The sequence below is a fragment of the Vidua macroura genome, chromosome 27 (genome assembly GCF_024509145.1).
Source record: "Vidua macroura isolate BioBank_ID:100142 chromosome 27, ASM2450914v1, whole genome shotgun sequence".
Classification (NCBI taxonomy): Eukaryota; Metazoa; Chordata; class Aves; order Passeriformes; family Viduidae; genus Vidua; species Vidua macroura.
In genome coordinates, this window is record NC_071597.1 from 5,563,466 (window position 1) to 5,579,261 (window position 15,796).

Here is a 15,796-nt window from a genome sequence, read left to right on the forward strand (position 1 = left end):
CCACAGGTGCCAGGGCCTGCTCTCACTCTGGCAGGGTTGTTTTCTATTACTGCATTTGTATATTTAGTTTTCCTATTAAATAACTGTTATTCCTATTCCCATATCTTTGCCTGAAAGTCCCTTAATTCCAAAATTATAACAATTCAGAGGGAGGGGGTTTGCATTTTCCATTTCAGGGGAGGCTCCTGCCTCCTTTAGCAGACACCTGTCTTGTCAAACCAAGGCATATACATTCAAACAAAAAACCCAATTGCCATGGAAACATGGCTCCAAGGAAGCGGGTGCTGCAATCCCACCCTGGGAAAATGTGGAGCTGTGAAGGCACCAGTTTCACCAGTTTGGCTGCCCCGAGAGTGCTCTGACTTCCATGGAATTGGGGTTTCAGTTCCCTGGGAACGGGGAGGTGAAGCTCGAATCCAAGCATTGATCCCAGCTGAGGCCACGCAGCTTTTCCAGGAAAATCACTCACTCCAGATTTGTCTTGGGGGTGTTTTTGCTGTGGGCTGAGCTCCGGGAGCAATCAGGGACAAGAAATTTCCTCCTGGATAAAAGGGAGCTGTCTGCCACATCCACCTGGGAAACGGGGCTGTTCCCCTGGGATACAGCAGGAGCGATGTCCTGGGGGCTGTGTGGGCTCTGGGGGAGCCCAGCCCGGCTGGATTCAAGGGAATAAATTCATCCTGGAGAAAAAGAGTCTTGGGGGAACTTCTGACCCCCCAACTCCCAGGGTGAGACAGCTGGGGGGATCGGGATTTCTCCTGGGAAAAGGGGACAGGATGAGAGGGAACGGCCCCAGGCTGTGTCAGGGGAGGCTCATGTTGGATTGAGGGAAAATTCCCTCACAGGAAGGGTGGTCAGGCCCTGGAAGGGGCTGCCCAGGGTGGTTTGGAGTCATCCCAGCTGTCACCACAGAAGGATCCCTCCGCTGCCATTCCCCTTTGCTTCAGGGAGAAGGCAACGGCAGGAATGGGAGAGAGAAGGAAAAACAGCTTTGCCAGCAAAAGAGAGAGACAGATGGAATTTGGGATGGAGCAAAGGTTGGGAAAGAAGCAAAGGGGTCTCTGCAGTCTGCTCCCAAGGGATGAGGACATGGAGCCAATGCTTCCCTCTGGAATTCCAGCCTGGATGTGTCCCAGGCCAGGTTGGACGAGGCTTGGAGAACCTGGGACAGGGGAAGGCGTCCCTGCCCAATGGATGGACTTTTAAAGTCCCTCCCAACACAAAGCATTCCATGGTTCTGGAATTCCTACAGCATCAGCTGGGAGAAATATCCAGGACAAGCCCCAGCTCCCATCTGCCCTGGGCTGGGACTCAAAGCCTCCCTACAGAAATTCCTGATTTATCTCCCACTTTTCATTTATTTGGGTGCCTTCCACCCCATCCCTGGGTCATGGAGTGGGAAGGGGCAGGAGCTGGGACTCCAGAGTTCCTCCAGCTCCTCCCCAGCCTGGAGAGGAGGTTTTCCCTGCTCCCTCCTTTCCCAGCTCCCTCCCTTCCTGAGGAGCAGGAGGTGTTGTACAACCCCATGGAGCCGCTGTGCTATTTTTAGGGAACATATTGCATTTGCATCCCAAATCTGGGGCCAGATGGCTCCATGGATATTATTAAAAAGCTCCTTACATAATTCAGGAGCAGGAGAAAGCACCAGGATTCCAGCCCAGGGCTGGGAAAGGTTTTGCTGGATGAGCAGGCTCCAGGAATTCAATATTCCAGCTCCTCACTCCTATTTAATCATTGAAAAGAGGGAATAAATGTCTGGGAAGCTGCTCTCCTGGGGTCATCCCAGGGCAGGCAGGGATGCTCCTGCCAGGTGATGCTGCTTCCATGACTAAGGAATACAAATCCCCTTCCCACCTCAGCATCCCTTGGGAATCACGTGTGGCAGTGAAAGGAGGCAGGAGAGCCAAAAGATCCAGAGCTCCATGGACATTATTAAAAAGCTCCTTACATAATTCAGGAGCAGGAGAAAGCACCAGGATTCCAGCCCCAGGCTGGGAAAGGTTTTGCTGGATGAGCAGAATCCAGGAATTCAATATTCCAGCTCCTTGCTTGTGTCCTGTTAAGCTCAATTTTTAGTCATTAAAAGGAGGGGACAAATGTCTGGGAAGCTGCTCTGCTGGGGTCATCCCAAGACAGGCAGGGATGCTCCTGGGATGCTGCTTCCACGATTTCTCTGTGCTGGGGAAGGAATAAAAATGCCCTTCCCACCTCAGCATCCTTTGGGAATCACGTGTGGCAGTCAAGGGTGACGATGAGAGGGACAAGAGCCAAAAGATCCAGAGCTCCATGGATTTTATTAAAAAGCTCCTTACATAATCCAGGAGCAGGAGAAAGTGCCAGGATTCCAGCCCAGGGCTGCGAAAGGTTTTCCTGGATAAGAAGGAGCCAGGAATTCAATATTCCAGCTCTTTGCTCCTCCCTTTTAAACTAAATTTTTAATCATTAAAATGAGAGAACAAGTGTCCCATAACCTGCTCTCCTGGGGGTCATCCCAGGGCAGACAGGAATGCTCCTGGGATGCTGCTTCCACAATTTCTCCGTGCTGGGGAAGGAATAAAAATGCCTTTCCCACCTTGGGAATCACGTGTGGCAGTGAAGGCGCAGGAGGGAGCAGAGCCAAAATCTCTGTAGCCATCCTGATACCTCCGGCAGCCTTGGGAGCTGCTGGCAGGAACAGGGGGTGGGGAGGAGCAGAGATTCCCTGGAGGGAGGGAGGGATGTTCCCGGCATCCAGAGCCGGGGGTGTCACCCATCTGCCAGTCTTGTTCAGCTGCTGCCCCCAGGGACTGGGATAATCCCAAATAAATCAAAATAAGGGAAAACAGCTCTGAAAGGCACAGAACCAGGTCCCGCTCATCCCTCCCCGCCCAGGAGCTTCGCTGCCTCCCCTGGAACTGCCTGAAAAATTAAACAGGGAAACGCTGCTGCTGATTCTGGCTGCTGGAGGAGCCAGAGGGAACAGAAGTCCCAGGGATGAGGAGGGGTCCTGGCAGAGCTGCTGCCCCCTTGGGATAGATGGATGGATGGATGGATGGATGGATGGATGGATGGATGGATGGATGATGGATGGATGGATGATGGATGGATGGATGGATGATGGATGGATGGATGGATGGATGGATGGATGGATGGATGGATGATGGATGGATGGATGGATGATGGATGGATGGATGGATGGATGGATGGATGGATGGATGGATGATGGATGGATGATGGATGGATGGATGGATGATGGATGGATGGATGGATGGATGGATGGATGGATGATGGATGGATGGATGATGGATGGATGGATGGATGGATGGATGGATGGATGATGGATGATGGATGGATGGATGGATGGATAGATGGATGGATGGAATGATGGATGGATGGATGGATGGATGATGGATGATGGATGGATGGATGGATGGATGGATGGATGGATGATGGATGATGGATGGATGGATGATGGATGGATGGATGGATGGATGGATGGATGGATGATGGATGATGGATGGATGATGGATGGATGATGGATGGATGGATGATGGATGGATGGATGGATGGATGGATGGATGATGGATGGATGGATGATGGATGGATGGATGGATGGATGGATGGATGGATGGATGATGGATGGATGGATGATGGATGGATGGATGGATGGATGGATGGATGGATGGATGGATGATGGATGGATGGATGATGGATGGATGGATGGATGGATGGATGGATGGATGGATGGATGGATGGATGATGGATGGAGGGATGGATGGATGGAGGGATGATGATGGATGGATGGAACTGGCATGTCCAAGAGTCCAGCCAGTTTTTATTATGGATGAAAGGGAGATCACAGGACCATGGAATGGTTCGGGTGGGAAGGGACCTTAAACCCATCCATTCCCACCCCTGCCATGGCAGGGACACCTCCCACTGTCCCCGGCTGCTCCAGCCTGGCCTTGGGCACTGCCAGGGATCCAGGGGCAGCCACAGCTGCTCTGGGCACCCTGTGCCAGGGCCTGCCCACCCTCCCAGGGAACAATTCCTAATTCCCAGTCTCCCATCCATCCCTGCTTCTGGCAGTGGGAGCCATTCCCTGTGTCCTGTCCCTCCATCCCTTGTCCCCAGTCCCTCTCCAGCTCTCCTGGAGCCCCTTTGGGCCCTGCAAGGGGCTCTGAGCTCTCCCTGGAGCTTCTCCTCTCCAGGAAAGGATTTTCCCTCTTGTGTCCCTAAGCATTGCAGCACCTCCCTCCCTTTGTCCCCCAATGTCCCCAGCTGCCCCCCCAGCCCTGCCCCCTCCTGCCACCCCCTCTATGGAGGATTTTATGGATAAATAAATGGAAATATAAAAAATTTGCCGTGAGTTTCGGTGCCACCCACAGAGCATTCCCAGCTTTGGGGCAGCAGGAGGGGCAGGATTTCCCAACCAACTTGGGAAATCTCCAGGCAGCTCAGGCTGCTGGAACTGGGCTGGAGAGAGGGAAAATAGACCAAAATATCCATCAGTGCCAGGCTGATGGAAATTCAGGTAGGAAATGGTGGGGCTGGCACTGGCAGGTTTTCAAGGAATGGGGAGAAAACAGCAGGAGGTGAAATCCAGCAATGGATAAGATGAGGCAGGGTTGAGTCCAGATGGATTTTCCAAAAGAGACAAACAAGGGAATTCCTCAGCTTGTGGCTACCTCACAGCTGACCATCAATCCCAGCGGTCACCATGGTGATGATCCATCTACCCTCTCCCTTGACTTATTGAGATGGAAAATCTCTTTTTAAGGAGTCATGGAGGGTGGGTTGGCTCCATCCCATGGGATTTCATCCCATTCCTCTCCCAAATCCACCTTCCCAGGGCCAACACCCCACAGGATGGGGCTCCAGGAGCCCTGGCAGTGGAAATGTCACCCCCAGCTCTGGTCACAGGGTGAGATGGATGGGGACAGGGAAAGGAGCACCCCAGGAGTGGCTGGGATGGGAAGAGGAGTGGGAAAGGCGGGATTTGGGAGGAGTCCAGCACAGCTTGGGTTGTGTCTGGCGAGGGAAAAGCTCTGGATCCTCTCTATAAATATTCCCAGGCAAACAGCAGACGGGAGCAGAACATTTCCACCAGCAGGAAAAACAGTGGGGAAAACAAAGGATCCAGACTGGAACAGGTTATCCCAGGATACCAACCCCAACCCCTTCATCTGGGGACACTCCAGCCAGGTCCCAGCCCCAGCTGAGGGGACAGTGTGCAAATAAAGAAGGGCTTTGAGATTTCCCCCTCAGAATCAGCTCTGACATCCCTTGGGATGTGGGTTCTGAGCTGCTCCTGGAATTACAGGGAGCCTGCAGGACTGGGAGGAAAAGGTTGGAAAAATGATGGAGAGAAGCCCTCAGGGGAACACTCTGGGGACTGGAGGAGCAAACTGGGGGATCCTCTGCTCCTCACTGGGACCCGACTGGGGCTGGCTCCAGACTTTGAGTTTGGGGAGATGTTGGAGGTGGGCAGAACGGGGGAAGATGGGATCCTTCCCTGGAAGTGACAATTCCAAGAGAGCTGAAGGTGCCCTGGTGGATCAGAGGTGAGCAGATCCCAAGGGAGGGCAGAGCTGGCTCAGAGCCCTTTTCCTCCAGACAAGAATTCCACAAAAGAGGAAACGGCCTCGGGCTGTGCCAGGGGAGGCTTTGGTTGAATTTTGGAGAAATTCCTTAATTGAAGGGCCGGTCCAGCTGGGGAGTCCCTGACCTTGCAGGGATTAAAATCCAGGTGGATGTGGCACTTGGGACAGGAGCCAGTGGTGGCCTTGGCAGTGCTGGGGGATGCTGGACTCACCTCAGAGGACTTTCCCAACCTGAACAATTCCATAACCCTGCATTCCAAGCAATCTTTCCTCACAAAGACCAGCAATTCTGCCTGGCACATTTTGGGATGATTGACATCAAATCCCTCTCCCCCATCCCCTCTCTGGACACCCCCATTTTCCTTCCCTCACCCTGAGCTGGTACGGACAGAAAAGAGACTTTTCTATCCCCAAAGCCCTTCCCTTCCCGCTGCTCCCACTCCAGAACACCGGAGCAGCTCCTGGGGCGGGGTCCCTGTCACCCTGCCACACCCCCCCCGCCGGCTCCTCCCTCTTTTCCTGGGACAGCAGCAGTGGAGAAGCAGAGCCACAGCACAGAGATCCCAACGGCTCCGCTCCACCCAGGCACAGCCAAAGTGCCCCAAGGCTTCCCCGGCCCTGCTGGAGGCGGCAGAATTCCAAACTCATCCCAGCCAGCCCCGTTTGTGCCCAGGGACTGGTGACACTGCTGCAGCCCAGCTCAGGGGCTGCTGCCAAACGGCTGCCCCGCTCAGATGTCCCCAGCCTGTCCCAGCTCAGGATGTCCCAGCCAGGACATGGCACACCCTGCTGGGCCAGAACAGGAGGGGTGGGGAATGTGGCCCGGGGGGCACAGGGAAGGGGCCTAGGTGGACCACAGGTCACCTGTGGCTCCTGTCACTGTCCCCAGGGTGCCAGGGCATCTGTGCCCACAGCCCTGGGGACGCCACCAAGGCCACCCCCCCCCCGCCCCCCGCCCAGTCCCTCTGAGGGTCTGTCCCCAGCTGTCCCTAAAGCACAGGGAGGATGAGCTTCCCTCACTCCATGATGGGACACCAGCAGGAAAAGGCTGAATCCCTGGATTTGGGTGCCTTTCCCACACCAGATCCATCCCAGACCCCTGCACTGTCCCTCTCTGTCCCCAGCTGGGTCCCCCCACCCCCACAGATCCATTTTCTCCCCTCCACCCCCCCTAAGCCAATGGAGTCCTTCCCACTTCTGCCTCCTCCAGGGAAGCCCAGCAGGAGCCCTGGGAGCAGCTCAGCTCTTCCCTCAGAGCAGTTTAATATTCCAGAGCTGGGGATTTGTCCCTGCAGAGCAGATTCTTTGCTCCTCCAGAGCAGATTATTTATTCCTTCAGAGCAAATTGTTTAATATTCCAAAGCAGATCATGTATTCCTTCAGAGCAGATTATTTAATATTCCAAAACAGATTATTTGTTCCTTCAGAACAGATCCTTTATTCCTTTGGAGCTGTTTATTTGCTCCTCCAAAGCTGATTTTTTTATTCCTTCAAAGCAAATTATTTACTCCTCCAAATTAGATTATTTAATATTCCAGACCAGATTATTTTTTCTTCCAGACCAGATCTTTTTGGCCCTTCAAAGCAAATTCTTTGTTCTCCCATCATAGATGATTTAATATTCCAGAGCAGATTATTTATTGCTTCAGAGAAAATGATTTACTCCTTCAGAGCAGATGCTTTATCCTTCCAGAGCAGCGTGTTTGTCCTTCGGAGCAGATTCTTTGCTCTTTCCAAGCTGTTTATTTATTCCTCCAGAGCAGATTGTTTAATATTCCAGAACAGATTCTTTGTTCCTCCAGGGCAAATTATTTGTTCCTCCAGAGCAGATCCTTGGCTCCTCCTGAGATGATTATTTAATATTCCAGAGCAGAGTCTTTGTCCTTTTGGAGCAGGTTCTCTTTCCCTTTCAGAGCAGATTCTCTGCTCCTCCAGAACAGAATATTTCATATTCCAGATGAGATTATTCATTTCCTCCAGAGCTGCCCCAAGCAATGCTGGTTTAAGAGGGCACTGCCAGGTCCTGCTGCTGCTCAGCACAATGAAAACTCTTCCAAAGCCTGTCCACCAGGGAAAACCCATTCCCAGGCATGGAAAACCCATTCCCAGGAGGGGAAAACCCATTAACAGGCATGGAAAACCCTTCCCACACCCTCGTCAGTACCAGGAATTCAGGAATTGCCCTCGGGAAGCACCTGGGAGGTCTCAAGCACCAACTGGACAAAATGGGAGCACAAGAGTATCCCTGAGCTAAAGGGATTAATCCAATTAAATTTAATGAGCCTTTGGAAGAGACTTTTATCTCCAAAGCTTTTTCCAGCCCTGAAATCCCCTGGGGTCTCCCTGGGATTGATTAAAATGCTCCAAGCTGTCCAGGAAGGAAACTGAGGCCCCCAGGGAAGGGCTGGGATCAGGGAACGATCTGGATGATTCCCAAGGGAAACCAGAGCACCCCCAAACCTCACCTGAGGCTCTGAACCTCGCTCCAGTGCTTGGAAAAAGCAGGAATCAAAATCCAATGTTTGCAATCACCTTTAGAGCTCCTGGGACAGGGAACAGCCCCGAACTTTGTCACCTTGCTGGCACCACCCCAAATTCCAAGGTTTTCCCCACGTTTTCCCCAGTATTCCAGCTCCTATTTCAGCTGTGGGCATTTTACAGCAACAAAGCTCCAAGGAAAGCTGGAAATGCAGATTGCATTTGAATGTTTCATCCCTTGATTTTCAGGGCCTTATCTTGGCTTTCCCAGATCCCCAAAGCCAGAGGGTTTGGATTCCTTCAGGTTTGCCCTTAATGAAGATTTCCTTGAATTTGGGGCTTTTTCTTTTTTTTTCCTTTCTTTTTTGAAGGAGGCTTTTGAAGCATCCACAGCCCTGGAACGATTTTCCTGTGTTTGATTTGTACTCACAGCGTTTGGTTGAACAAAATTATGGGACAATTCCAGAGTGGAGAAACTCCAGGGAAGCTTCCAGGGCCTAAAGGGGCTCCAGGAGAGCTGGAGAGGGACTGGGGACAAGGGATGGAGGGACAGGACACAGGGAATGGCTCCCACTGCCAGAGGGCAGGGATGGATGGGAGATTGGGAATTGGGAATTGTTCCCTGGGAGGGTGAGGAGGGGCTAGAATTCCCAGAGAAGTCGTTTTGGTGAAAAATCAGCAGTGAAAAGCCATCCCAGCTGGGGCTGCACAGGGACAATCTTGCTTCCTGGAGAGACTGGGCATTCCCAGGCAGCAAAAACTGGGAAAATCCCCCAAACCCAGGGGGTGAGTGTGGTTCATCTTTCTGAAAATGGGAATAAATGGGGCCCAGGAAGGAAAAAAGGGCCTGGGGCAGGAGAAGACGTTGGTTTTTATGGAATAGGAAAATCTGCTCTTGGATCAGCCCACTCAAGGCAGGGGGACCTTTAGAGGCTGCTTGGGGTCACCTAAAATGTCCTGGCCCTTTTCCTGAGGAGAGCCAGAATTCCTGAATCAGCCAGAATTCCTTGAATTAGCCAGAATTCCCTGAATTAGCCAAGATTCCCTGAGTTAGCCAGGATTCCCTGGATCAGCCAGCATTCCCAGGCCCGTGTCTGCCACCTCTCAGTAACTCCTGGTGACCAGAGCAGCCCCCAAATTATTCTGCCACTACAAATTAATTAATATTTGTTTGAGCAGCACCAAAGCCCTGGGAGGAGCAGCAGCTCAAAGGTTACTCAGGGTTTGGGTCTTTGAGGTTGTCACAAGCTCCAGGAACTCCTGGTTTTGGGAATTTCTCTCCAGGGCCTCTGGAATTCTCCTGGAGCTGGAGAGAGCCAGGGCAGGGCTTGAAAAGCAATTTTGGCTCTGTTGTGATGGAGCAGGAGCTGCTGTTCCCAAGTGCCCAGGGATTTACAGGAGCTGCTCCAGCTGGGATTGCCCCTGGGGTTGGTGGTGTGGGATGAGTGGAATTGCTGGGAGGGATATTTTCCTTAAAATCCAGAGATTGTTTGGATTTAATTAATAGGGGCAATGTTCATTTATAGCCACTTCAGGATTTCTGAGCCAAAAAGAGGGGATATTTGAGCCATCAGGAGCAGGTTTGGCAGCTGGGATAGAGCAGGAGCCTGGAATTTCCTACAAGGAAGTGAGGGAGCAGGCAGGCAGTGAGGGAAGTCATGGGAAAACATTCCCATGCTTTGTCCATCAATCCCTCTGGTCTCCAGGATGAGCTGGAAGCTCAGGCCTGGCCAGGAGTTGCTGTAAGGAATCTTCAGCCCATCCTGGGGCACTCAGCACATCTTGGAGCATCCTCTGGGTCTGGTTTGGGCACTTGAACAGCCAGAATTAAAAAAAAAAAAATAATAAAGAAACTGGCACACCTGATGGTTGCTTCCTGCAGGAATTTCATCTCCTGCTTCCCCAGAAGCCAGGCCCCTCAACATGGCTGGGAAACTGCTCTTACTCCTGCCTCCTGCTGGAAAATCCCGGATTTTTAGTGATTGGAAGGAACCTTGAGGATCCTCCAGTGCCCCCCGCCCTGGGCAGGGACACCCTCCACCACCCCAGGCTGCCCCAGGCTGCTCCAGCCTTGTGGGAATCGGAAAAACAGAAACTTCCACAGACACAGGAGGGTCTGATCTGCAGCTTTGAAAGAAGTTTGGATCGATGTAAAAATCCAATACTCAGCCATTAAGCAGAAAAACCATAAACTTCTGTTTCCATAGTTGTAAGAAAGAATATGCCTCAAGTCAGTGAGCAACTGCACTGGTGAGATGGAGAAGGGTTATAATGCAGGGGAGGGGTTGTGTGAGAGTTTAGACGCTGGAACAGAAGCCAATGTGTGTAAGTGTGACAGAAGCCCACTGGGTAAAAGCATCCACAGTGCAGCAGAAGTGAGTAAATGTCGCAGACACATTCTTCTCTCTCTCAGGATTTTTCATAAAAGTACACTGAGAGAAGAAAGAGAAAACAATTTCTATTTCTGCTCCTTGTTTTTCCCGTGTGGAATGTGTTTGGAGAATTGGTTATCTGGGGTGATTGCTTGGTTGGATTCTGGTGAGGATTGTTTGAGCCTGGTGGCCAATCCAACCCACCTGTGGCTGGACTCTCAGAGAGGGTCACGAGTTGTGAGTTAGTTAGATTTGGTAGTTAGAACAAGTAGGTTTGTAGTTTTAGTATCTCCTTTAAATAGTACATTAATGTGTTATAGCATAGTTATAATAAAGAAATCATTCAGCCTCCTGAACTGGAGTCACATATCAGCATTTCTTCCCACCGTGTCGCTGTTGAGGCAGGACAGGAGTGATGAAGATTCCAAGTCAGAAGGCAAGAAGAGAACTGAACTGATTTATTTCAAATGCACCACTCTATTTATAGAGAACATCGTGCAGACCAGCTTCATTGGTCCTAAAGTAAAAACACCTCACACCATTGGTGCTCTGTGAATGGCGCACGGTGGCAGAACATATCTATAAACAGTGTGAACAACAAGAGAGATAGAGAATTATTGACATTCCTTTCCAACTCTCTCCCAGGCCCAGCCTGGTAGAAACCTCTCCTTTTCTCTCTGACTGAACTGAGAATACCCATACCACCGAGTTCGCCTACATTTACAATAAGTAAAGGTGATAGGTCAGAAAAGCAAAATAAACTTTGTGACAACTGCCCATGGGACCAGGCAGTTCTGTATAGCCTTGTAACAAAGAACCTGTGACTGCTCCTCTAAAACCTCACAGCCTCTGAGACTGATGTTTATGTGAGCAATAAATCCTTCTGAGCCCAAAAGCAGTCCCATCCCTTCATTAGAAAGCGTGATAGTAATGCAGCCAGGCCTTGGGCACTGCCGGGGATCCAGGGAGCCACAGCTCCCTGTGCCACCCTCCCAGTGACACAGAGGCAGGAGCTCCGTGGGAAGGGAAAACCCAACTCCTTCCATCCGTGGATCTCCCTCTGCCCACATCACTTTGGCCCTCAACACCACGGTTGTTGGATAATTTTTTTTTTTTTTAATTTAGAGATGGGGTAACAGAGAGGTGTTTTAAAACATTTTATTCTAGTTTTAGTCTCATGAGATGGGTGAGGTAATATAGATGCTATCATTTACACTATTATAATTAGAAGTTGATTATCTATTAATAATTCTATAATAATAATATATATAATAATTTTATGATATAATATAAGAATTATATATGATAGTATATTATAATTTTATTTGTATATTTTATATAATTATAGCATATAATATAATATATTATTATATATGATATATTATTATATATTTTATATAATTATATTATATAATATAATTATATTTATATTATAAAATTATATTATATAATTGTATTTATATATTATAATATATTATAATTTTATAATATACTATAAGTGTTTTTTGGTTTCTTAGTTGTTTCTTATATTATGTTGTAGATGTTTTAAAGTTAATAATCTAAAATTACTTTTTGAGGGTCTTATTATAATGTATCTTTCATAGTTCTATTTCTTTAAAGTATTAAGTCTTATTTGTAAGGCTATTTTTGAAACTTTTTTTTAGTTTTATTTTTCTCTTAATAATATTTGTCTTATTTTATGGTATTTTTAAGTTAGTATTTCTTATTTCAAAGTTTGCATAGGGATGAATACTATGTGGGCCTCCTGTCAGGCCCTGAGAACTCCACAAATCCATTTCCCACGCAGGTCCCACCTGCAGGTTCCAGGGCTGGAATTCCCTTGGAGCTCCTTCCCTTGGAGAGCCCAGCCTGGCCTGGCCCGGAGGCAGCACGGAGGCGATTGAATTCCAAACACACTGAAATTATTATGCAAATATTTGGAAATAATCAACTCCCTCCCTCACCTCGCAGAGCTGAGCCAGGCGTTGCCGTGGCAACAGCCATCTCATCCACCAGAGCTCCCGTTTGGGATTCTGGCCGTGTCCAGGGAGCCCCAGGGGAGCGAGGACGGGTTGTCCCAGCTGCTGAGGGACAGGAGAAGGCTCCTGATGAAAGGCCAAGATCCAAGTTCCACCAGCTCTGAGGGCAAGCAGGTCTACCTGGGCCTGTGAGAACATGGCCAAGGCTCCTTGGAATGAGCCCAGAAGCTTCTCCTTCACTGCTTCAGCAAATCAAAGCCCTGTTCATGGAGTTTTTCCTTGAATCCTGTAAAATTCCAGGTTTAAAGAGTCTCCAAGAAGTCCCAGTGCAATCCAAGCCCAGAATGTCAGCCCAGGTGCAGAGTCAGCAGAATCCAAAATCAACCCAGGTCCAGGAGAATCCAAAATGAACCCAGGTCCAGGGATATGAGAATCCAAAATCAACCCATGGACTGGAGAATCCAACATAACCCAGGTCCAGGAACAGGAGACTCCAATACCAACTCAGATCCTGGGACATGAGAATCCAACTCTAAACCAGGTCCAGGGACATGAGACTTCGTCCTTGAGCCTCTGGTCTTGAGCTGTGTCTAAGTTTCAGTTCAGTCTGGGTGGGATGAGCAGTGCGGGGCAGGACGGCACCAGGGGATGCTGAACTTCACAGGATCCTCCCACAGAGTCAGCTCTGGACAGCAAAGCCACCACAAGCCTCACGATTTTTGACCAAAATGAACACTTGAGGCTTTTTTTTCTCCCTCAGGCTCAAGGCCACAGCCAGGACAGGTTTCCAGTGCTTTTGGACACCCAGGGCTCAGGAGCTATTTGAAGGAGGGAGCAGAGCAGCAGCTGCCATCCCCAATCCCCTCTGGATGGAGCTGATGCCAAGGGGTGTGGAGGGACCTCCTCCCTCCCTCCCTCAGCTTTTCCCCTCCCAGTTTTTATCCTCACTTATTTATTATTCCTTTTTTTTTTTTTTTTTTTGCCTCCTGTGCAATGCGAGGCTGATTCATCCCCCTGAGCCTGATCCACCTTTCCCAGAGTCATAGGGATGGAAAAACACAGCACATTCCCAGCACATTCCTAGAACCTCCTACAGGTTCTAAGGGCAGCACCAAAAAGGCATCAAAGTGGGAATGGTGGGACACCAGGGCTTGGTCCCCTTGGAGAAACTCACAGGGGTCATGCACTGTGAGAAAAGGCTGGGAAAGCTGGGATTGTTCACCTGGAGAAGCTCCAGGGAGAGCTCAGAGCCCCTTGCAGGGCCCAAAGGGGCTCCAGGAGAGCTGGAGAGGGACTGGGGACAAGGGATGGAGGGACAGGACCCAGGGAATGGCTTCCACTGCCAGAAGCAGGGATGGATGGGAGATTGGGAAATCCTGTGAGGGTGGGGAGGCCCTGGAATGGAATTCCCAGAGAAGCTGTGGCTGCCCCTGGATCCCTGGGAGTGTCCAAGGCCAGGTTGGACAGGGCTTGGGGAACTCTGGGACGGTGGAAGGTGTCCCTGCCATGGCAGGAGTGGCACTGGATAATTTTTGAGGTCCCTTCCAGCCCAAACTATCCTGGGATTCCATGATATGAGATCCCAACGGGGTTGAACACAAAGCTTCAGGTGTTCACCAGCTCTGGGATGTCTCCAAGCTACCCCTGGGGTGGTTTCCTGTCCCCACAGGTCCCTCAGGGCAGCTCTGTCTCCCTTGGGGGACCTCTCCCTGTGGGAGATGAAGCCCTGAGATGGAGATTGCTCCTCATTCTCCCACCCCCATCGTGAACCTGTTTCACACATAAAAGGACAAGAGCTCAAACCAGTTCCCCCAGGGAGGAATGATTATCCCAAATCTCTGTGCCGGCCCCCTCACCTGGGCCAGCCCAGGCTGATTTGGGGCAGGAGCTGAAATCTGGGAGCAAAGCTCCTCTGAAAGCCTGTGCAGCCTGGAATGGCTCATGGGCCCACAGCTACGAGTTTGGGAGAGTCAAACAGCACACAGAGAAAAGGGAATTGGGAGCCAACGGAGCCAAATCCCCGCTCTGCTCCAAGCAGGGTTTGAGAGGTGCTGGAGGGGGTGACAGAGCCACGGTGACACTGACCTGCAGTGCAGAGATTTCCTCCTTTCCCTTCCCTGATCCCCAAAATACCACAGCTCCCCCTAGATGAGCGTCCCCAGGGGGCTCTGCCATACAAACACAGCTCCTGGAAAGTTCTCCAGGGTTATTTTGGATGCTTTGTTTCAAATGTCACTGTGGGTTCAGGAAAGCTGCAGCCACCACTGCTGGGCACTGCTAAGGGCAGCTGTGCCCGGGTGACCCTGGTGGCACTGTGCCCATTCTGTCCCCCACATTCCTGCCCATTGTTTCTGCAGCAGCATTAAAGGATCCACAATCCACTAAGGGATCCATGATCCACTAAAGGATCCATGATCCATTAAAGGATCCACGATCCACTAAAGGAACCATGATCCACTAAAGGATCCATGATCCACTAAAGGAACCATGATCCATTAAAGGATCCGTGATCTATTGAAAGATCCATGATCCATTAAAGGAATCAGTGTTCCCCACAACTCCACATCCACTCAAGAGCTGCATCCCCATCCATGGGACCTGGGGACATCCCACAGCCCAGCTCTCCTGCTCCAGGAGCAAGGGGTTCCAGCTCCTCCGGAGATGCTCAGCCCAGCCAGGTTCATTCCTACACAGATCCCATCCATCCTAAATGCTCCAAAGCCAAGGAACCCAGTCCTTGCTCCACCCCCACAGCACCAACCCAGCAAACAACTCTCACGGCAGCAAATATTCCCAAATTCCAAGGAGAAGGAAAACCCAGAGAGTCCACCTTGAACAAGCCTCCCAGAAATGCCTTTCCAGGGGAGAGGGATGTGCTGGAGCCTCTGAAGGTGTCCCCACACTCCTGTCACCCACAAATGTCACCCTTGCCCAGGGCAGGCAGTGCCATTCCTGCCTGGCATCCCAAACCTTGGGGCTGGGACACCCAAGCCCAGCACTCCCCAAAATGCCAGTCCCAAGGGGCCACCACAAAGCCCGGGGAGAAAAGTGACACATCCTGGACTGAGCAGGCTCTTGTTTGGGGATGGGATGGGATGATGGGATGGGATGATGGGATGGGATGGTTTTTTCCAAGGAAATCACCCGAGGAAGAGGAAGCTCTTACCTGTTTCTCCCCAGATGGGCAGATACTCATCCTGCTGGATGTCCAGCATGATTTCCAGGCCATTCCCTGTCCCCCCCTTCACCGTGGTGAGGAGAGGCCGCCCCTCCTCTCCTGAGTTAAACATGTAGCATTTCCCATATTTTGTAAACACCTGTGGGGAAAAAAGAGAGGAATTAGGGAATATTTCCCACAGAATCAACCCCCATTCCCAACTGGCAG

At 50.7% G+C, this 15,796-nt stretch overlaps 1 protein-coding gene across 4 annotated transcripts in view; it reads right to left on the reverse strand.

Moving 5' to 3' along the window:
* LOC128819803 (acid-sensing ion channel 2) overlaps positions 1 to 15,796 on the reverse strand; it is a 409,246-nt gene that overhangs the window by 25,557 nt on the left and 367,893 nt on the right. For all 4 annotated transcript variants that reach the window (XR_008440748.1, XR_008440747.1, XM_054000162.1 and 1 more), the window contains exon 2: positions 15,578 to 15,728. Coding sequence is in view for 2 of the 4 variants with exons in the window: in XM_054000162.1 (XP_053856137.1) it covers positions 15,578 to 15,728 (151 nt within the window). In the remaining 2 variants the exon portion in view is untranslated. The remainder of the gene's footprint in view (positions 1 to 15,577; positions 15,729 to 15,796) is intronic.